Source organism: Aptenodytes patagonicus, chromosome 3, assembly GCF_965638725.1.
Source record: "Aptenodytes patagonicus chromosome 3, bAptPat1.pri.cur, whole genome shotgun sequence".
NCBI classification, from domain to species: Eukaryota; Metazoa; Chordata; class Aves; order Sphenisciformes; family Spheniscidae; genus Aptenodytes; species Aptenodytes patagonicus.
In genome coordinates, this window is record NC_134951.1 from 22,211,460 (window position 1) to 22,235,531 (window position 24,072).

Genomic DNA, 24,072 nt, shown 5'->3' on the forward strand with positions numbered 1-24,072 from the left:
TGAACAGTAATACTTGCTGGTGTTCTTCTTATGATGCCTTCTCATTCAGATGCTTTATCATGGTCCTTAAATGAAAATATTTATTTCTACCACAGAGAAGACATCAGGATTATGATTGTGTGCATATGTATGTTTTGTTTGCTTTGCGTGTTTTTCTTCTGAGAAGTAAAGGCTTCAAACTCTTTTTTTTTAAGAGACTTTAATTTTTTCCAATGTTTTATCAAATTTAAAATCTTCTGGATTTTCCCTTTTTCAGACACAAAGGGACTTTGTGCTGCACTGCTGTAAATAGCAAATGCTGTTGCTCTGTGTTTCAGGAGGCCAGTTGTCTGTTGACAGAAGGCACTTAGTTCTATCCTCTGGAACCCTAAGGATTTCCAGGGTTGCTTTGCATGACCAGGGCCAGTATGAATGCCAAGCTGTTAACATTATCGGATCTCAACGAATTGTTGTATACCTGACCGTACAGCCTAGAGGTATGTTCTCCATGTACAGCTGCTGGAAAAAAAAAAAAAAAGATTTAAGCTTACACTAAAATACACAGTACTGTATTTGATTTTTTTTTTTTTCCCCTAAAATGTCAAATTGAGAATTAATTATGTTTGGTGGCACAAATTGTTAGTATGAAGTAGTTTATCTTTGTTTAGACTTAAAAAAGCTTTTGAAACAGAGCTTGAATAGTGCTTGGGTTTTTCTTCAGGACTTTTGCTGCATTTTACAATGATTCTAAGTTGCTCGTTTTGAATTACAAGGTGTTTTATTAGTTTTTATAAATTGAGCATGTGGGACAGTGTGAACTGATAGACTTTGTTCAAAGTCACTTGGAGACTACATAAGCTTGCAACTAAACATGGCCTTTTTTGGTAAAAGCCTGTTAGAATGAGGCTATATCTTTTGTTGTTTAGAAAACTTGCTGTTCAGGGTATTGCTAACATTTCACATTTCTGATCATTATTTCTGAGTACATCTATTTTTAGATTCCAGGTGTTTTTTAATAAATAACATGTATGGATACTTATCAGTATTTGTACAGAGTATCATTCCTTTAGAACAGTCTGTCTGCTGTGAAGGAGGTTTATCTGATTTACTCTTTTTTGTAAAGAATGGAGGTTTGCTTTGTGGCTGACAGTATTCCTGTGCTTGGGAAAGTATTTTGTTTTGTGAAAAGACTAGTTCCTTATAAGACTCTATGCTGTTAACTAAATAGTGTTATTAACATAATGTTTTGATGTCCAGAAACAGAACACTCTATTTTACAACAGCAGAATGACCTTCACAATGAAAATTAATTCCTTATACTTAAAACAAGCTGACACAGGAAAAAAACCCCACTCCATTTTTCTTATGCTTTTCTTCAAGTAAATTCTAAGTAAGCTACTTCTAGGATTAATTAGAATCATATTAATATTTAGAATTTAGTTAAGTGCTTTGGTGTTTAACTAAATTCAAGGAGATTAAACATTTAATTCAGAGCATTTCTTGTTAGTGACCTCATTTTAAACAGTATATTAGTGAAAGGGGCTCAAATGTCTTCCTGAGCTTAGAAGTTTGTTAGAAAAAAATTCCATTGATTTTTCTTAGTTAGGAGTAGTACTTGAGAGATTGATTTGTCAAATCAAGATTTTTTTCACCTCTATAAAATTGTTGACTAAAATTCCATAAAACAAAACTCAATTTTAAAAAGTTTTATAGCCTTCTAGCTGTGTTAAATTTCACTCGAGTAAAGCTTAATAAAATGATTTTTGTGTAACTCAGGTTGCAAAATCCAGTCATCAAAAGATGGTAAATACAAAATTAAAGGTGCATATGCAGCCTGAAATTGGAGCTCTCCATACATTCATTGCAATGCTATTTTCAATTGTGCAAGAAGAGAAAACTTTTTCTTCTGGGCTTCTAGCAAAAGGACTGTTCATCTGAGGAATGTCTAGTCAGTGGTCACTGTGGCTAAATCTGTGTTAATGAATACAGATTAATGGTCCAGGTCTGTTTGCTGGCATGACATAGCTCACATCCACAAAGCAAGACTCTCTTGCCTCCCGGTGCTGGACGCCTGCCTCTGGATGCCTTATTTGAAATGGTTTCTGGTCCTTGATAGCCATTTGCATACAAACAGTTTAACACCAGGGTCAGGTTTGGTTGGTGGTATAAATGTATGCTGTGTGGCCAAATACTTCTCTGTAAGAGCGCAGCACCCTCCAACTCCCCCCAAAAGACTGATATGTTATAGCAGAAATACAATTCTTAATGTCTTCATAATCTTGTATGTGCTTCTCATGATGATATCTGAGTGCTGGATGTCAATCTGGATTTGAAGGAAATTAGGCTTAAGAAATGCATTAATTTTCTTCACAGTGGATTTAGGTAACTGTGTGCCCTGTGTCCTTAAAATTGGAGGTGATTTTTTGATGTTTTAAGGCCTAGGGCTCATTGGTGCCAGGCGGGTAGGAGCTCTGTGAAGGCTTAGCACCTCAGCAAGTCGGGCTGGGGGAATCACAGTTGAATGAGTTGTGGAAAGTTTTGGTTTTATCATCATTTAACATTGGAACAGGCTGCCCAGGGAAGTGGTGGAGTCCCCATCCCTGGAAGTATTTAAAAGACGAGTAGATGAGGCACTTAGGGACATGGTTTAGTGGACATGGTGGTGTTGGGTTGACGGTTGGACTCGATGATCTTAGAGGTCTTTTCCAACCTCAATGATTCTATGATCTAAGAAATCTCTGTTGTTGCTATTTAAAAACTAAAACTTTCAAAAATTGACAGAAGTTGATGGGATATTCATTCTGGTGACTTTGTTCAGATTTAGCTATTCACAGAAATTTTTTTCAGAGCTTTTAATTTATGGAACTTCAGTGTTTTTGGCAACTACTAGCCTGTTTTGTTAGAAGTTAAGAGTACTTAAAAATCAGCCTGAAGCAGACATCAGGAATAAGGAATTTTATCTCTAAGACAAACTTGTAAGCAACTAAAAACTTGCAGACAGAATAGGGCTATAGATTAAGAAATGTTGGGTGACTGAAAAAAAATAAACAGTGCTGACCTCTTTTTGGATGGTCTTTTGCACAAGTTGTATTTCATACCTTGTCAATGTATCATTTGTTTTTTCAGTGACTCCTGTATTTGCCAGCGTTCCCAGTGACATGACAGTGGAGGTTGGCACAAACGTGCAGATCCCGTGCAGCGCTCAAGGAGAGCCAGAGCCAGTAATTACATGGAATAAGGTACTAGATAGTTAGAGTTATTAGCAGAGTTACCAGCGAATTAATGGGTTGCTAATACTGATCTTCAATTTTCCTGATTATCTTCTTCTCTTCAATTAGTGAGCATTAGAAAATGTACTTTAATGTACCTTAAATAGCTTCTAAATGCATAGCACATGAAGGATTGATACATATAAAGCTCTTGAGATCTTTTTTAGTTGGTTAATTTTGAGTAAAATCAAATATATATGTTCTCAAGAGGTGCTCTCTTATGTTTGGGTCTTAAATTTTATGTGGTGAGGACCTATAACTATTAAAAAACTTTTATTTACAATAATGAGTACTTTGAAAAGTAAATAAATACACTGTACAATTTAGAAGTACATGCAAGTCCTCCTGTCAACATAACATACAATTTGGCATACAAAACAGAAATATAAATAAAATATAAAAATAAAAGAGAAAAAGAAGACAAAAATTCAGGTTTGAAAACAAAGAGTGTTTATAATAACTAAACATTGTGCTTTGCTGTAGGATGGAGTACAGGTAACTGAGAGTGGGAAATTTCATGTTAGTCCAGAGGGATTTCTTACCATTCGTGATGTTGGAACAGCCGATGAAGGTCGATACGAATGTGTTGCCCGGAATACCATAGGATACTCCTCTGTTAGTATGGTGCTTAGTGTTAATGGTAAGGTGTATGAATCAGAGGTATGAGTTAGATTGTTAGTTTTATTCTAATTGCTTAATTTGTAAGATGCAAAAAAGTTAATCAAATGCTAAATTCTTTCTTTTATTCATATTTTTCTTTTTCTCCCATAATCCTCTCCCCTACCCCCACCCCCCTTCATTTAATTCAGGCAACTATCTGCACAGATGTGAGTAAGATGGGAATATGTCAGCCAAAATGTCTCTAGGAGTTAAGCTTCAAAACAAACAATGCTTTGGGCTCCAGTTAGTCATACTGTTTTCCTCTTGAGATATTATTTGGACCTATTAGAATTTGCTAGTCGAATACACAGTCTAATCTTTAGGGATAACTTGACAAAAAGTCCTGTGGCATCTTTAAAGGGGCACTTACAGCACTTGAATGAAAATTACGCTGCAACCATTGTGAAAGAATTCAGGAAAGTCATAATGATCTTAAGAAGCTAAAGGAGAAAACAGAAAGAAAAGGAGAATATTTGAGCTTATTCTAATTATTTGAAAGTAATAATGGCAAATAATAGTTATCAATTAGTAATACATAGTAATTGGTAATAAAGCAGCCAAAGAAGCTAAGGAAATACCTTTGTTACATAGGTTGACCCTAATGCTTTTCTGACTTCTTGAGTAAAACTGCTGATTTTTCAGACTCATTTTTGATGGAAAATATTAAGAAAAATGTGATTTTTTTTTTTTTTTTTTGTCTTTCAGTAGGAAATCTGACACAGTATTTTTGTATCATTGAAAAATGAGTATTGAACAGTGATTTCTTTAACGTATTGGATATTGTTTCCCAGTGTTATGTCTGATGTTCTGTATTTTGTTTACTAAATTCAAAAATATAGATCAGTGGTTTTTCTAATGTATTGATTACCATGATATCAATCACATGGTATCAATAAAACTATGATGTTCCCTGGCCTAAGTTGCTTTTAGTAGACTATCAAACTATCCCCTCCTCTATCAAAAATAATATTTCTTCAATCTGTAAAGATGATTTCTGAGAGAAAAACTGTAGGACTGGGAATCACTCAATGATAAGGTTTCATCTACACGTATGAAGTCTACGAATGAAAGAAAGTCCATAAAAATCAGTTAATCTTGGTTATTCTAGAGATGCATAGAAAAAAAGGTTTTTGTTTAAAAAAGAAAAAAAAAAAGGTTAGCCAGATCTCAAATCAATGAGAGCTCTGAAAAATGAAACCATGACTTGAACTATAACTCCAATGGAAACCAGTTTCATTCACTTAATGCAGGTGTCAACCGCTCATTCTCATCTGCTGAAATTAGCAAACTACAAAACTTGGTGCTAGATGATCTGCAGTATTTAATTGTAATGTGGTTATTTTTCTTGTAAACTATAGCATCAATAAACCTAAAATTAGTGAAACTACCTTTGATTAATCTGCATTTAGTCTAAAAGTGTAAATGATGTTTCTCCTTAAAACTAGTGGGATATCAGATACTGTTTCTCTATGTTTGCTGTAAAAATGAAGCTGTCAGAGAAGCAAGGAGGACAAGTGGACAGATCACACGTACTGGATACTTGCTATCTGGATAGTATTAATAAGGGCATAGCCATAAATGCCTAAAAACTTGCATGTCAACATTTCTTTTAAACAAAGTTTATGTTTTGTGAATGTTCCTAATGCAGAAAAATCTTTTCTTAACATTGAGACAGAATAAAGGCAAGCGTATAGAAGCTTGGGGGCAGGTTTTCTTGGCCATGTTTGATAATATTTTAAAGATGCTTTTCTTTTGCCATTTTCTTCTGTCCTTTTCTGTTGTTTTGTAAAAGTCTCTGGATTAAGTGTAAGGCAGGATGTGTGTGGATTAAGTTTTCGTTGCTTACAAAAATTGCCATTTTTCTCTCCCCACCCCCAAAAAAGGTATTGTGTGAAAGGCTTGCAGGGAGCTCTAACTTTTAGTATTTATCAGTCTAAAAAGAGAACTACTGGCAGCAAATAGTCTAAACAAAAATAAAGTACAGTATAGTTAAGATCTGACCAAAGTTTATGATTCAGCCCACGTGTACCATTAATCAGAAAGATAGCTCTGCAAAACACATATCTAAAGTGAACACCAAGATTACGCCTATGGTAGACAGCACTAGGGAAGGTAACCAGCCACCGGATTTTTACAATTTGCAATGTTGCAGTGTTAAGGTAGTGGCTGGAAAGCTGCCTGTCGGAAAAGGACCTGGGGGTGCTAGTTGACAGCCGGCTGAACATGAGCCGGCAGTGTGCCCAGGCGGCCAAGAAGGCCAATGGCATCCTGGCCTGTATCAGAAATAGTGTGGCCAGCAGGACTAGGGAAGTGATTGTGCCCCTGTACTCGGCCCCGGTGAGGCCGCACCTCAAATACTGTGTTCAGTTTTGGGCCCCTCACTACCAGAAGGACGTTGAGGTGCTGGAGCATGTCCAGAGAAGGGCAACGAGGCTGGTGAGGGGTCTGGAGAACAAGCCTTATGAGGAGCGGCTGAGGGAACTGGGGTTGTTTAGCCTGCAGAAAAGGAGGCTGAGGGGAGACCTCATCGCTCTCTACAGCTACCTGAAAGGAGGTTGTAGCGAGGTGGGTGTCGGTCTCTTCTCCCAAGTAACAAGCGATAGGACGAGAGGAAATGGCCTCAAGTTGCGCCAGGGGAGGTTTGGATTGGATGTAAGGAAAAATTTCTTTACTGAAAGAGTGGTGAAACATTGGAAGAGGCTGCCCAGGGAAGTGGTGGAGTCCCCACCCCTGGAGGTATTTAAAAGACGAGTAGATGAGGCACTTAGGGACATGGTTTAGTGGACATGGTGGTGTTGGGTCGACGGTTGGACTCGATGATCTTAGAGGTCTTTTCCAACCTCAATGATTCTATGATTCTATGGCACACAAGCACTCTCTGAAACAACTAAAATGAGGGTAGCAAACCTGTAAATGATATTTCTCCTTAAAATAAGTAGCTTATCTGATAATGTTTCTGTATGGTTGCTATGAAAATGAAGCTGTCAAGCAAGGAGGACAGCTGGTAATTAGGACAGATCAGGGACTACTGCCGTTAGGCACTGTGGAAAAGGTCAGCTCATTTTGGATGCTGGGAGTATGTTGTCAGCAGCCCAAGGCAGCTGGACTCAGGGTAGAGAAAGGGGCTTCAGCTACAGCTATAGAGTGCCAGGGACTATTTTATTTGACAGTATAGGTTGATTACCCAGGTCTAGACTCTGAAACTCGTATAGACGCAGCCTAAGCTGCCAGTTATGAAAGAATAATGAAATACTGCCTAGAAAAGGAAAAAAAAGTCATGAAAAGCTTGCAAACAACGGGTTTTATGTCAGCTGATTTTGTACATCTGCTGATTTTATTCCAGTGTATTTGCTTTGGACTTTTTCCTTACTTTACCCTTCTTCCTGTGTGACTTCTCCAATCTAAACACACTCTGGAAATTGTTAGCTGTTGCCCCTGGATCTGGTAGTTCTTGGTTTAGACTGAAAGGAAGGTTATTAGCCCTAGATACAAACATCCAGCTGCAACTGAGTACTGTATAAAAAGGCAGATGAATGGGCCTATGCATTAGTGAGTTTCCAGTATTATGCAGAGTTGTTAAATAGCTTTTAAGCATGTGATTTTTAACGTAGTATTAAAAAGCTAGATAATTTAGAAGTAGAAAACAAAGTAATGATCAAAATAAATAAAATACTTATAGCCCTTTAAAATTTATATGTGTTGCTTACTAGATTAAGCTCAGGAGAGGAGCAATGTTAATTTACTGTAGCTATTTGGGAATATGTAAAATTATGTGGGAATTTTTTTAATTTCATTTTTTTGTATTTTGTTTTTTGTGACATCTCTTTGAATTTATGTGATGCATGTGTTCTAAAAGGCAAACAAAGTCTGTCAGTATTTTCCACTTGTTGTAACACATTCCTGTAAACTCTTTAAATTCTTACATTGAATTCAGTACTAATTCAGTACTAATTGAAATAAAAGGGAATATTTGCATTGATTTCAGTGGACAGTTGATATCAACATCTGAAAGCTGATAATACACCACACCAGAAAAAAACCCTTAATAATCATTCATCTTTTCTTTGGTCATTTTTACTTGAAATTGTAGGACTAATTAATGGACAGTTAAATGCTGTATGCATTTATCTTCACTTTATTTTGTTTTAGAATTATAAGCAAGATGACTTTTAAACTTATATTAACTTCTGTTTTAAATGAATTTTGCTCTACCGTAATATGCTTTGACAGAATTCCAAAATGGTTAAGAATTTTATATTTGGACGAACTAATGCTTAAAGAACAGGGGTTTACTTTGTACAACTGAAATGATGTCGTGTCTAGACTCTGTTTTATAGAAGTATCTTTTTGTGTGTGGCCATTTTTGCAATAACATGTGAATTCCTCTTTCTGTAGTCCCTAATGTCAGCCGAAATGGAGATCCTTTTGTACAAACATCAATTGTGGAAGCAATTGCAACTGTTGACAGAGCAATAAATTCAACACGTACACATCTGTTTGACAGGTATTCCCTTCTTTTTTTTATATTGAGAAGTCAAAATTAATTTTGTATATACTAGAAATAATGGAACATTTATTAAGCAAGAAGACATTTTATTATTTAAATGACATTGTTAACATCTGGTTAGTTCTGGGAATACTATGTTTAACACGTAAGGATTCCTATTGTTTAAACACTCCTGTTGAGACCTCTATTCGCTGCAGCAGCTTTTCTGCTGCGATAATGTGTATTAAAAAGCTACTAAATGTTTAATTGTTACTAAATATTTAATGTTTTATTATTTTATTAAATTTGTTTGTTTGTTTGTTTGCCTTCCATTTTGAGATAAGTAACCAAGGTATGTGCTAATCATATTGCTGAACGTTTACGTGATTTATGTAGTATTGTTATTTTGTAACTCCTGTGTACACTTACTATTTTTTTCAAATTATCTATCAGTCGTCCTCGTTCTCCAAATGATTTGCTAGCCTTATTTCGATACCCAAGGGATCCATACACTGTTGAGCAAGCAAGAGCTGGGGAAATATTTGAAAGGACATTACAGCTTATTCAAGATCATGTACAAGATGGTCTAATGGTTGACCTGAATGGAACAAGTCAGTATTCTTCCCTTATTTTTCTGTGTTGAAATGTATTTGCCTTCTTAAGTCATTATACTTCAAAAGACATTTATTTTCTGAGTCTGGGTCCCAATTGCAGAACTATTACATTGAAATCAGTGGAGTATTTGACTTTGCAAAACTTTACCAAATATATGTGTTTGCCCAATTCAGTCCTTGGTTTGCACATTGCTGCGTTATGGTGTAACTCAGTTTGTTTGAGCTCTCTGAGTAGAGTGTTTTTATTTTTCCTCACGTTGACATATTAGGGAAAAATTCATGTTCATATTATTCTACTGGTCAAATTTGGTATAATGGAAGTGCATAATGTGTTCTGTTTGTTGATTCCCTGTGTGTTAATTCATTAGGACCATTGTCTCATAGCAGAACAGACTTTTCTGTTTTGTATTAAAAATAATCAGTATTTATTTTGTTCATGTTTCTTTAAGTAAAACCATTTACTGTCGGCGTGCCTTGGCAAGGAGGAAAGATGATATAACAAGAAGGATTTGTATACTTTGCAAACCAAGGTTTCTGCATGTACCACAATAGTATTCAAAGAATTATTTGCCACTCATTCTATAAGTGTGTATCAAACAAAGCTAATAGTTTCCTTTAACACTGATCTGATGTAATGAGAAATACAGTTTTTGCTGCTTTTTATAAATAGCAGAAAAATGCGAGGTTTACTATTTCTACCTTTTAGTTATTGAAGTCCAAGTTCAAATTCATGAAGTCCAGCTGGAGCATATACAACTAACGTGTGTAGATATGTGTGTGGATAGGCTTGAGACATAGGACTGAAGCATTTGGAAATAATGATAGAGTTTTAGGAGAGCTTTTGAGACTTGAGGCATAGCCAAAAGCTACACTGAAAATCTAGAGGAAATATTTTTACTTATTATATTCTTTTTGATGTTTATAATTGAGTATTTATTGTAACTTCCGAAAAATTTAACTCTGACCGTGAACTAGGCGAGTATTTATAAGACCAAAGACTGCAAGCTTTGTGGAGTACTGTAATATTTACTAGTAAAAGAAGCTTGTTACTCATTATCAGAGCTGAGTAAATAATTTGTGATGAATAGTTTACCACAAAAACTTATTCAAAATTCTTTGAAGGCTTGTTTTATAAGAGCAACCCGATTTAATTTGGTTCTCTGATGCCGTGGTTTAACCCCAGCCAGCAACTAAGCCCCACACAGCCGTTCACTCACTCCCCTGCCGGTGGGATAGGGCAGAGAATCGGAAGGGTAAAAGTGAGAAAACCCGTGGGTTGAGATAAAGACAGTTTAATAGGTAAAGCAAAATCCGTGCACGCAAGCAGAGCAAAACAAGGAATTCATTCACTCCTTGCCATCGGCAGGCAGGTGTTCAGCCATCTCCTGGAAAGCAGGGCTCCATCACGCGTAACGGTTACTTGGGAAGACAAACGCCATCACTCCGAACGTCCCCCCCTTCCTTCTTCTTCCCCCAGCTTTATACGCTGAGCATGACGTCACATGGTGTGGAATATCCCTGTGGTCAGCTGGGGTCAGCTGTCCCAGCTGTGTCCCCTCCCAACTCCTTGTGCCCCCCCAGCCTACTCGCTGGTGGGGTGGTGTGAGAAGCAGAAAAGGCCTTGACTCTGTGTAAGCCCTGCTCAGCAGTAACGAAAACATCTCTATATTACCAACACTGTTTTGGTCACAAATCCAAAACATCACCCCATACTAGCTACAACAAAGAAAATTAACTCTATCCTAAGCAAAACCAGCACATCTGATTAGATGCATATTCAAACATACTGAATATAATACTAAGAATATATGAAATCTGATGTGTGAGAATTGCTTGACTACTTTTCACTAGGATTTGTAACAGTGAAATTCAATCACCTAAAGTTTACCAAAAATTGGCATTAAAGCATACACATACAAGTTAACGAACACAAAATCAGGCAACTTTCTGTGATACTGGAAGTTCTGTTCATGAGAGCTTGCTTTCTCAGCCCTACAAAATCCATGGAAACCTGGCCTTTACGGAAACTTGAATAGTAAAATAAATCTGTTTTCATTTAAATAGCCTAATGCTCAGATTTTAATACTCATATTTGTCCTTATTTGGTTTTATTTCAAAATGCAGAGCCCAATGAAAGGTGTTATTTACCACTTTTACATTGGGAACGGTTGAGAAACTTGACAATTTCCCATTCAGAGACTTTTTTTATGTAAAATCTTGGAATATCCCAAGGAAAGACTATGGAGCCAAATTCTCTTCTGCAGTGCCAGACTGTATAACAAGGGTAATGGCCACAAATTGGAAGGTTCAGATTGGATGTTAAGAAACACTTTCTCACCAGGAGGCCAGTGCAGCACTGGAACAACTTATCTAGAAAGGCTGAGGAGACTCAATCTTTGGAGGTTTTCAAGCCTGTTAGACAGGGATAAAGCTGAGCTGATCCAGTGCTGGAGACAGCCTTGCTTCAAGCAGGAGCTTGGTCTGGGTAAGAGGTTCCTTCTAATCAATATTTCTGTGACTCTATGAAACATCTTCCTTGCAGTTTGAAAAAAATATAGCTAATATTATGTGAATTGAGCTAGCCAGCTTCTAAGCACTGGAAACGCTCAGCGCCCAGCCTTTTAGAAAGCAGAGCCAAAGTTAGTGCCTGCAATGCGAGGGGTAATTAAGGGTCTGAGACTGGCATTTATGGCAGCCTTCAGTCTGCTCAGAAAGCTATCGAATCTAATCCATAGATGAGACATTGCCTCCAACTTGAACTTCTAAACAAAGAGGCTGAACCTTTTATTTTAAATTGGTAATGAAGGTCATTCCACCCAAAACATTCATAGTCAAGTTTTGCTCACAACTTGATTTCAGAAATCTGGGTGGCAACCAGCATAACAACAGCAGACAGATGTTTATGTAAAGACTGCATGAATAATGATCATAAGGAAAGAACTCCATGATGAATGGAGATCATTTAAAAAGGCGTGTTATTATAAAGAAGATATGTTTTCTGGGTGTAGTTTTAGAATTAGACTGCCCTAGTAGCCAGCATATTATAATATGTTATCAATAATATCTTCAAAGAGTGTGTTTTGCTGCATTACCCAGTGGCACTTACTGATTTTGCACTGTGGTTTATTTTTCTTTTTCTTAGTCTGGAGTATTCCATAAAATAATTTATGTATGTCTACAAGAACAGGTTAGTTTTGCCTAATGCGAGCACTAGGTCTCTAATATCTTTGCTTTGACTTGTAAACCACTTGGAGTACACGTAGCCTGAGGCTGAGAAAACATAAATCCCCTGACTGAGCACAGGTCCTGTCCCAGCTGAGCAGCTATGAGCAATCCAGTCACTTCCAAGGCAAAGACAAAGAGAGTCTTTAGGTGGTTTGTTTGAAATTGCCCTGCATTGTAGAAATTGGCAGAGAACAGCAGTGTGTCTAGCACACACTTACGTGTTGAATGTGGATGAAGGTCGGTGTCTTTGCAGGCACGCTGGGACTGAGCTCAGGACTAAAAGGAACATTTCCCGACTCTGTGCAATTAGCCTGCACCGACCTTTTGCAAAACTGCTTTCAGTTCATATTCTTGACTGATTACCATCATGGTGGGAACCCTGTGAGCCTGTGGGAACACAATACCGCTGTACACTCACTCATTTCCTTTTTTCTTTCTGCCTTTATTCTGCTTGTTCGGTTTTACTCCTGACTGCCAGCTTTCCAGATTAAGAACCATGGTGGTGTATGATGGTTCCTAGTTAGCTAAAAGTGCATCTGCACTGCCAAATATTCTACCTCTTGGGCTCTCTCCTGGATCCTGGAACCTCACTCATCCACACTGTATATCCATTAATCACTTAAGGTGTGCCTATGCTTTGGATCAGCACAGCCCATTTGAAGCGAATCTCCCTGTTGTCCCCTTACTGTGCTTTGGTGTGAGTTGTGGTATGGTCTTGAACAGTGTGGATGCTTTTCAAATTAAGTGAAAAATGTGGTCCAGGGCCACATTCAGTCTAGGAGAACCAAGTAGAGCTTTTCTGAAGGAAACCTGCTCCTATTGCAGAATGGATACAGTAGGGATGTCTTTCTCAGCGTCAAAAATTTCACTCTACAGACAGATTTTTGTTGGTCTACACAAGTTGATAACATATAGCCCAAATTAATGACTTTTTTTCCTGAAATGAAGCCCAAAAGTTTCTAAGAGAAAAATCACTTTTAGAATGACTCCTAATAGGTAGCATGGACAAGGCGCAGCCTGACTGTTCTGCTATTTGCAGTCACCCAGCACTGTACTAGGAGGGCTTATGGTCTTCAATCCTTCCACATGCCGTCGTACCACAGCAGAGATCATGCAATACATAGCCTTAGTTTGAAGTTATAAAAACATAATTCTAATGAATTACAGTATATATTTTGTATATATTATTTTTCTATGAACTGAGAAAAGAAGCAGGAAAGTGATAAGTATGTTGTAGTCCCAGAGGTGAATGGTGTGGATTGCAGAGGAAACCTGTGCCAAGTGTTACGCAAACACCGGTTTTCTTTAGAAACTAGTCCTGGGTAATGTGAATGTGAGTTACTCCACACCACTTGTCCTAGAGATCGCTCTTCTGTTTAGCTATATTGCCTGTGGTTATTTTCTTTTGTGGTTTTTGTTGAATTTTTTTTCTTAAAATTCTGCAACTTTCGCTGTAATAAAGCAAAACAAAATAGTAATGTTCAGTGAATTATCAAGTCTCAAAAGATAAAGTCTTGAAATCCATGTAAATGTTACTGACAGTTTTTAAAGTGCTTTCTCTAACATGAGGAAAATTTCCCATTTGTCTTAATATGAGGCTTTTATTTCTGAAAATATCTCTGCTTTCTTAAGTGACCAAAGAAGTAATGAGCTCCTTTTGTGAACATTTTGTAAAAGTTGAACTTGAATTGGCATTTTACAAAGTTCCCTCCTGACCTAATAGTGGTTGTTGCTCAAATGACCTAGTGCTCTAATATACATATGTGATTATTATTGTTCCTTTTAAACAATTGGGATATTTAATCTGGTGGGAAATGCAATATAATAAAATAACATTTCAGATAAATTCGTGATGTGTGGGGACCGTGAGTCTAGAAAGTCTTTGATTTTCTCTCTGTCTCTCTTCTGGTTTCAGGTTATCACTATAATGACCTTGTATCCCCACAGTACTTGAATCTGATAGCTAATCTCTCAGGCTGTACAGCCCATCGACGAGTCAACAACTGCTCAGATATGTGCTTCCACCAGAAGTACAGGACACACGATGGAACATGCAACAACCTTCAGCATCCCATGTGGGGCGCTTCTCTGACAGCCTTTGAACGTCTGTTAAAGTCAGTCTACGAAAATGGGTTTAATTTGCCTCGGGGAATTGAACCCAAGAGGCTCTCTAATGGCTACGCACTCCCAATGCCTCGCTTGGTTTCAACTACTCTGATCGGCACAGAAACAATAACTCCTGATGACCAGTACACTCACATGCTCATGCAGTGGGGTCAGTTTCTTGACCACGACCTTGACCTCACCGTGGCTGCCCTAAGTGAGGCCAGGTTTTCGGATGGTCAGCATTGCAGTTCAGTTTGTACAAATGATCCTCCATGCTTTTCGATCATGATACCACCAAACGATCCCAGAGTTCGAAACGGTGCACGCTGCATGTTTTTCGTACGCTCCAGTCCGGTTTGTGGAAGCGGCATGACATCTCTCCTGATGAATTCTGTGTACCCACGAGAACAGATCAACCAGCTGACGTCATACATTGATGCATCCAATGTGTATGGCAGTTCGGACCATGAAGCACTAGAAATCAGAGACTTGGCAAGTCAAAGGGGTCTTCTGAGACAGGGCATCGTACAGAGATCTGGCAAGCCCCTTCTTCCATTTGCTACTGGCCCACCAACAGAATGTATGAAAGATGAAAATGAGAGCCCAATTCCCTGCTTTTTAGCTGGTGATCAGCGTTCTAACGAACAGCTGGGTCTTACCAGCATCCACACGTTGTGGTTTAGAGAACACAACAGAATTGCCACAGAGCTACTGAAACTCAATCCACACTGGGATGGTGACACAATATATCACGAAACACGCAAAATTGTTGGTGCAGAAATGCAACACATAACATTTAGCCACTGGCTACCTAAGATCTTTGGAGAGGTAGGCATGAAGATGCTTGGCGAATATAAGGGTTATGATCCCAGTGTTAATTCTGGCATAACTAATGAGTTTGCAACTGCCGCTTTTAGGTTTGGTCACACACTCATTAATCCTTTTCTGTATCGACTGGATGAAAATTTTGAACCTATTCCACAAGGCCATCTACCTCTTCATAAGGCATTCTTCTCTCCATTTCGGATTGTAAATGAAGGAGGCATTGATCCACTTCTAAGGGGATTGTTTGGTGTTGCTGGTAAGATGCGTGTCCCATCACAATTACTCAATACAGAATTAACAGAAAGACTCTTCTCCATGGCACGTACTGTGGCTTTAGATCTGGCAGCTATGAATATTCAGAGAGGCAGAGATCATGGAATTCCTCCCTACCATGATTTTAGAGTTTACTGTAATCTTTCTTCAGCTCAGACTTTTGAAGATCTGAAAAATGAAATTAAGAATCCTGAAATCAGGGAGAAACTTAGCAGGTGAGCCTGAGGTGAAGAAAAACAATCAATTATCTAAATGTGCATGCAAAATGAGTAGCTAAGTGTCTTATCTAGAAGAAAATATTTGTTAAGAAAGGGGTAAAGGGATTTTTTAAGAAACTTCCATCCGTACCAGGAAATAGATGTGGAAAGTTCCCACATGCAGATAATTTCTCCACTTCTACATCTCTGTGAACAATAAGAAGTTAATATATACTGTATGTGTTCATTAAAGTATTAATTTGAAATGTCTGGTTTTATAAATGCTGTCAAATATGAATGTTATTTCAATGTAAGGTCATCTTTAATGCCAGTCTCATGCAAGTATTTACATGTTCAGTTCCATCCATTCCGTACACTAAAACAAATGGGAATATCGTTCACTGTATTTTCATGTGGACATCCTTCACAACCAGCAATCTGTTCTTCTTTAGAGCATCAGTGTTTGAAAGGAAGTCTTCAGCTACCTGCCACCCCTAGCTTATCTGCACAAAATCAGACAGAGAATTAATCTCAGCTACAGTAAAAGAAAAAATGTACAGAGGGGCAGGAAAGAGAAGCTATTGAAAAAGAAACGGTTCTAAGAAATCAGAAGAAAGCTACTAGGAGAAAGGAAATTGTGGGATAGACTTGCAGGCCCCTGTGATGTTACTCACATATACAACCTACATTGTGGGGTTTCTTGCATATACACCACAGGTTGTTCACAAAAGATGTTGCACTATCACTGTCATTTTTACTGTGAGTTGTTCATATCTCTTGCCCTTAGTTTTACCACATACTGGTTATTTTGTAAATGTAAAATATTTGATATTAAATATTTGTGGTTTTCTATTTATAGGTTGTATGGTTCCCCATTGAACATAGACCTATTTCCTGCTCTAATGGTAGAAGACCTAGTTCCGGGGAGCCGACTGGGGCCAACTTTGATGTGTCTGTTAAGCACACAGTTTAGGCGTATTCGGGATGGAGACAGGTAAATTGAAATACCATGGAAACCAAAAGTAATTTAAATTGAGGATGCTTAATAGCAGTTGCAATGTCTTGTTTCTAAATCAAACTGCATTTTATTTTAATTTATGATTTTAATATATAATTGAAAAGATGAAGAATACAGGTTTAAAACATTGTTAGAAGCTATGATTAATTTATTTTTTAAATCTGTTACTTTTTATGGTGAATATGTCATACTGACCTCCAAAAAGCACCACAGCCAACACATGCTGAGTTTCCTTTTACCAGTTATTCAAGTCACTTACCTTTCTGAAAAGTGGATGTTACTCATCTTCTTTCATTGGTATTTAATTATTTTATTGGCAAAGGAATTGTGGTGGTTGAGACACTTTCACCATCTCCGTTTCTTAAGCATGGGTTGGAAAGTATTACTCTGTGTATATAACCCCCGTACATATTTCAATACAAGCAGTCTGTGCACCTTAAGAGTGTTAAAAGCAGACAGGTGATCCCAAAGAACACAATTTGATAATTGTTCTTAAATTACTTTACATGCACATTATGAGCAATTTCTCATTTTCAGTTTCTACAGTACCTGAAATAAGAAAATAGTCATTGCTATTGTTACAGCAGCCAGATGTCCTTTGCATACTTTCAGCACACTCGTTTGGAATCTGAAAATCAACATTTCCCTCATTTTAACATAATTTGTGACCTAGAATCTTGTATTTTGCATGGCATGAGGGTAGAAAGACTTACGCTGATTAGTCCCATCCTAGTGAAAGGGAAACAGAGGAAGAATTAGGAAATTAGATTTGATTCACTTTATCTAATGTTATTTGCTTTATGTAATTATAAAATTGCTACTTAAGATAGTATAAAGGCTTTTTCATTTCTGTAGTCAATAACACAAGCCTTTTTGTATGCTTTTCTTAAAAATAACTTTCTTACATAAAATCTGTTTAAAAATTAAGCTGTGAAACATAAAACTCTCATGCCTGGAGGCAGAGGGAGTAAAAGGAGAAATATACGCAGTATGAGCTCCAGATTGCTGGTGACAAGTACCTATTTGTGTCACAACAGGATAATGATACTGCTTTTTTGTGTGTCTATTTGCATTTTTCCAGCAAAAGCTTGCTTTTTTTCTTTTTTTTCTTCTGAAACAACATTTAGAAACTATAGGAAAACATTGAATATTTAGGAAATGGGATTCTGCTGTCCAAAGAATACAAATGTTTTGAAGCAGCATGCCAGCAAATAGTAAAACGTTATTAGACATAATGAAAGCAACTCTCACTTCTTTGAAAAGCCTTTACAATGGGCAGAGGATCAAAGCTGCCAGCACCATGCAAAACAAATGTGCCTGTGCAGGGAAAAGGAGTGATGTTTGAAGGGAGCCTATACTTCATGTCAAGATGGAAATTTCAGAATCTGTTTTTCTGATCCCAGTACTTGGAAATTCATTGGCCACTGTCTAATGCCTTATGAAAATGATACAATAAGTAGGTAAAATGCGATTTGTTGACCATTCTTCTAAGTTTAGTATAAAATTGTTATTGATTTTTCATAAAGTTTAAAGAGCCTCCTACTTATTTTTGGTTGACATAGATGGAAAAAAGTATCAATATAGAATTATAACTTTACAGTTTTGTGAGATGCAAATGATATCACAGCGAGCAATTCTTATATGTTAGAATAATGTAAAATGTTTTCAAACCCTGGACAGTGTCTTAAAATGTTTTCTTTTACAAGGGCTGGCTTGCTTTTCATAGTAATGTATTATTTATATTTTCTATTGATAACATTTCTTCCTTCAATGTAATGAATTAACTGAGCATATATTAATAAGTCCCTGAATTAGTAGTCATTAAAATAGTTTTACAGATAAAAAATTCCTTAGTAAATTAAACAATCATCTCACTTATCTTGATAATAACCTAGGTATAGATTAACATTCTTCTAATCTCAGCAATTCTATCAAAGTTTTTTCATACCCATAGGAAAGTTGCGTGGAGAAAGAAATCTATGGTAAATTAAGCCTCTACTTTAAAAGAACCCTGAACTTGGTAGTCTAGTGCCATTTTAGATGTCCAAAGACACCCAAGACATCAAAATGGGACTAGAAGAGAAGTCAAAGGATTTGTTGAATACTTGGGCCCTTTCAGAGTGTCAGCATGACACCAAGTAGGACTGAAGTGACACTAAGCGCTTACATTTTGGCATCTGGATCACTCCCTCAGATACAACGTAAAGCTGAGAACAGGATTTATGGAATAATTAATTTCATTCTGAATACAGTATTGCAATATCTCTGGCAAACTGCGTGTTTTGTTTTTTCACTAGCAAACTTGTCTTTTCTGTGAGATTACAGGTTATGGTATGAGAACCCGGGTGTGTTCATGCCTGCTCAGCTCACTCAGATCAAGCAGACATCTCTTGCCAGAGTTTTATGTGACAATGGTGACAACATAACCAGGGTACAACATGATGTCTTTAAGGTGGCTGAATTCCCACATGGATATAGTAGCTGTGAAGATATTCCTAAACTGGACCTCCGGATGTGGCAAGATTGCTGTGAAGGTCTGTATACAGGTGGATTTGGGTGTATTAACGTGCACTTTGTTTAGTGTCTGTTCATTTTATTTTAAGAAGATATTTGATTGTTGTTCAGTTTTTGTTAAGATGTTACAAACTCAAATCTGGAGCACAACCCTTGTTAAGTAAGCAATCATTCCATATTTTATATTAAATAGACACATTCTAAAGATAGCATAGATTTGAGTATTGCATGGTGTAGGTAACTGTTTTCCAGTTTTCTTCCTTTTGTGGATAAATATTCTTGTTCATTGCCATCTCCTTCAAAAGTTAGGACAGTGGGGTGATTTGTTTTTCTTCAGAAATAAACTTTTTTTCTCCAGAAACAGGGTTTACTTAGCTGCATGAAGCAGAGGACGCTGAGAATCCCATGTTGTTTGGTAGCATGTATGTTGGCTTCTATCTCACATACAGATTTTCTGAATGGCCTGTCTTTAGCCATCATCACATCAGACTTCACTGCATCTGTAACATAGTTAGAAGATCCCTTCCCAAGAGAATCTTCTGGATCACACAGATTTGCAGAATGATTTGCAGTAGCATCGACAACAAAATACTTCAGAGGGCGATGACCTCTCTTTATTGAGATCTCCTTGACAATGTTATTAGCATTTTCTTTTGACAAAACTCGAATTACATGCCCTGGCTGAAAGTAGATAGAGAGTTACTATTCAAAGATTTAGCTTTTAAACTGACTATTGTATTGTCTTGTCCAGTAAACAACTCTTTAAATAATAAATCACTGTCTAAGAAAACTCTTCCTTGGAAGGCTTGGTTCAAAATGTCAGTTATCTGTGTGAGACTAGGAGAAATAAATACTTTAGATTTCAATGAAATCTTGTACAATTTCCCCCAGATATCATTTCAATCAGGTCTTACTCTAATTTTTATCAGGGTTTTTTTTTTAGGTTATTCAGATTTTTTGAACAACGTTTACCAGGTTTGCCATTCCCAAATAAATGATAATAGCATATAAAACTCTAGATATGGTTGACGCATTATAATTATAATGCAAAGTCTTCCAGAATCTACTCAGAATAACTCTGACATATGCCAGAAGCATTGAGAGAATATCAATTATCACTCTTCAAATGCTTTACCATAAGCAAATAAATCATATTCTACCAGTTCAGGATAAGTTCACTTTGCCATGGTTCATGAAGCTTGGCAGACAGTTTCACAAATACATTAATTATATCGATTTAGAAAAATTGTAAAGCTGTTCTGAGAAATTATGTGTTGATTCTCTAAATGTTATGTTATCACTGAGCCTTCTAGAGCAGATGTTATCTTTGGAAAATCTTTAGAGTATTCAGCCGTTCAACAGCCTAGCTTGTATTTTCATTCAAGAATGTTACTACCAGAGAGTACTACTGGATGCAGTACAGTTAGGCAACTGCCAAGCAAAAGAAAGGGTAAACAACTAATGTTCTTTAAAAAATTGCCTATCTGTATCCCTTTCTTCTGAACTCTTTTGAAGTCTGTGCAGAGGTTAATGAAGAAAAAACAAAGTATGCATGGCTTGAACTGCTCTCTTGTGTGGATGAATGGGTGTGACATTTTCTGTGGGAATCCAGGTTTAAGCAATTAATTTAAAAAAGTTCTTTCATTCTGTGGCACTAGGGACTCACCACTACTCTGAGGTGGCGGGCACACACAGCATACATTCAGGAACAGCATTTACTTTAAGTTAAATACATTCTGGTTTTTTGTTTCTTTGAATTTGTTATTGTTTATTATTTAAAAGAAAAAAAATTAAACGATTTTCCACATTTAAAATACTTATGATGATTTTATTATTAAAATCATCATAAGTTAAAATTTAGAATACAGAATACTGTTTATTACACTTCATGTATGTTTAATAAGTGACCCATATGTTCAGCTGTTTCAGCTTGGTAAAAAAACCACATCTGTTTTTGTTATCCTTCCTGTTTTGTTCAAGTCAAAATACTTTTCCATATGAAGAATAGAAAAACTTCTTAGTTACAAAAAGCTGCTACTTAGATTTCTTGAGTAAAGCTAGTATTTGTTTCTTATAAAGCAGAGCATTATTCCTTTTTATAATAACAATACCAGATTACCTTTAGATTTCAGTTAACGAATCATACAACAGAATTACTAGTTTATGGTGGGAAAAAGAAGGGGTTCCACTGAGGTACACAAGTTTTTCTTCTGGTTTCCTTCACTTTTTACATTTCTTTGTCTTGTCAGAGATGGTGAGGAATTACTGCAGATTTACTGCAGCTCTCTGAGCAAAGAGCATCCAAGCTTCAGATTTTCCAAACAAGAAACTTTTGGTGCTTTTTTCAGGCTTTCTAGTGCAAAAAAACACTTTTTGTTTTTTAAGAACTCATTGTATGCTCCATGATTACTCTTATTGACTTTGTAACTCAGTTCTGAACCCAAAATACAGAAATGATAAACTTCTCTTCCCTCGAATATAAGCGTACTGTTATGGTTATGCCAAATATTTTTGTGAGATTAATTATGTAAAAAAAAGACTAGAAATTAGGTGCAAAGACATGTTGGCTCAAATGGAAACATGGTTTTACTCCAAATATGTAAATTTGAAGTGTTTTCCATTGTGAGTCTTTAAAAGTTTCACACTTTTTTTTTTTTTTTTTTGTAAATTGAAATGAAAAATTTCTTTAGCCTTTTGTTTTATGTGAAACAATGACCCAGGAGGAGGTGATTTAGACAAGATGCAAGTCATCCTGATAAGCATAAATTGATTTAGGAAGGTGATTTTTCTTAACTGATTCTCAGTTAGCAACCAACATATCTCCTGTTTCAGGTATTGTTCTTTTTTGTTCAGTTCAGGAAAACAGCCTTATACAAATTATGATTAAACATGCTTAAATCCCACTGAATTTTATTAGAAAAGTTGACACATTCTTAATCCGAGTGCATTTATACATGGTCTTCCAGTGGGTAGACCTATATTTATGAATTCCTGCGTTTTAAGACCAGACCAACAATTATGTCGTCTGTTGCTTCTGTACTGACCTCTTTGATTTAAGCATTGCTTCTAGAAAGCCATCAACTATTTGTTTTAACGATTGTGCTTTATTCCAAGTTAAAAATTGTCTGGCGTTTACTTCTAGTATTATATCTTATTATGCGCTTCTCATTATGCCCTTTCATCTTCAATGAAAATACTAAGCAACACTGGACTAAGCACTAAATGCTGTGGAAGACTAACATTTTAAAATGTTAACAGCAGTCTCAGTGTGAGACTGCAAAATCTTTTGTGACAATGGAAATTGTATACCAAGAACTCTTCAAAATACCAAAATGATGCTATTTATGCCTGAACATGAACAAGATCTTTACACAGATCTTGTGGTTTGCTTCTGTCATGTCATATTTATTTTTGCTTTCTACATTCAAGTGTATCTTTTACATTTAAATTTACATCTAAAGACAGTGTCTATTAGCTTAATAACAATTCAGACTATGCCAGGCTACTAAAATAAAGTTCCATGGTCTGTAATTTTAAGGATTACATCCTTTTTTCTTTGAATAGAAGTACATTTAATATAGTCCAGCATTTCTGTATGATTATAGATATTCTTGAGAGAATCAGTATTTTTATTTATATTTCATCCAAACCAAGAATATTTTATCTTTTTCAGGTGTCCATGATCAGTAAAATACAGTTCTAATTCATAAACTTAAAATAAGGAGACTTAATCTATGACATTGCTTTGTCTTTGCTAGCAGGGGTCTCATGCCAGTAGCTGCCATCCCTAATGAAAAGTGACAGGGAAGCAGTAGGCTGTCATTCATTGTCTTTAAACCCAAACTCCTGAATGAGTCCCCAGGTCTAAGATCCCAGCCTGTCAAAGTCCCGCTGCAGGCAGTAGAGAAAGAGATGCCTCTAGAGGACAATTCAGGCTGCAATCTCTTCCTGTGTCAGTGTCCTTTGACTGTAAAGGAAACGGGTAGGAAAGTGTCCTAATGGAGGTGTCTCGGTGATTTGTGCAAAACTAGGCAGTAAGAGCCTTTTCTTCTTCTCTATGGACTGTTACTGCCTTTCTAAGACACTGATACCTTCACAGTCTAATGGGCAGGTCAGTTCTTAGTGTCCTTACTTTTCAAATTTCCAAATTTCCGTGACTTTTCAGTCTGAATTTTTTTTCCTCATTGATCTTTGATACTTATATTCCAAAAGATGCATGGTTTTGATCTGCAAAACTTTCTAACTAGTCCTGTTTATTTTTTCTGCTGGGGAGATCGGATTTGCTTTGGTTTAGTGTCAAGAATCTAATGGTTCTCCTTTATCTTCCTGCAGGCCATCCAAACCCTATTCAGATCACGCAGACATATGTTTTTAGATGTCTTTAGGCTATCGTTAGCCATATATTAACAATTTATATAGTCACGTTCTGTAAATTATCTGGATATTTGCTTTCCCAGTGATGTCTGGGCCTTCTAGTTTTGGTAGCATCAGTCTGTGAGCTTCGAGGTCAAGTACAGAGAACGTCTTTATTATTAGAATTCCCGAGTATGTCAGCTGAGAGATGACAGTCTGGGTTGTCACTTTATCTTCTACCTTCTATGCTGTTACTTTTGTCCAAACGTTTATATAATGCTTATGCAAAATGCATCTGTTCCAATCTGAGCAGATTACTGTTGGATTTTAGACCAACATATTACATTTTTTCTGCTATTTAATTTATCATTTGTTAGGAAGTCTTATTCAACAGAAGAAATGAAGAGGTGCAGCGTAATGTGAAGGGATGTGACCTATTTAGCAATAACAAAATCAGCTATTTTGAGTTAGGACTTCATTTGGAGTGAAAAGTCTTTTTCATATGTTGTGTAATTTTTAAGTAGCTGCTTTGTCAAAACATCTACTCAAAAAA

At 36.6% G+C, this 24,072-nt stretch overlaps 1 protein-coding gene across 1 annotated transcript in view; it reads left to right on the forward strand.

Annotated features, from left to right (window-relative positions):
* Window positions 1-24,072, forward strand: part of PXDN (peroxidasin) — an 88,960-nt gene that overhangs the window by 54,296 nt on the left and 10,592 nt on the right. Inside the window, exons 12-19 of the mRNA XM_076332854.1 lie at window positions 318-476; window positions 3,106-3,218; window positions 3,732-3,888; window positions 8,304-8,412; window positions 8,848-9,005; window positions 14,149-15,652; window positions 16,494-16,628; window positions 18,978-19,186. Of these exons, the coding sequence (XP_076188969.1) occupies window positions 318-476; window positions 3,106-3,218; window positions 3,732-3,888; window positions 8,304-8,412; window positions 8,848-9,005; window positions 14,149-15,652; window positions 16,494-16,628; window positions 18,978-19,186 (2,544 nt within the window). The remainder of the gene's footprint in view (window positions 1-317; window positions 477-3,105; window positions 3,219-3,731; window positions 3,889-8,303; window positions 8,413-8,847; window positions 9,006-14,148; window positions 15,653-16,493; window positions 16,629-18,977; window positions 19,187-24,072) is intronic.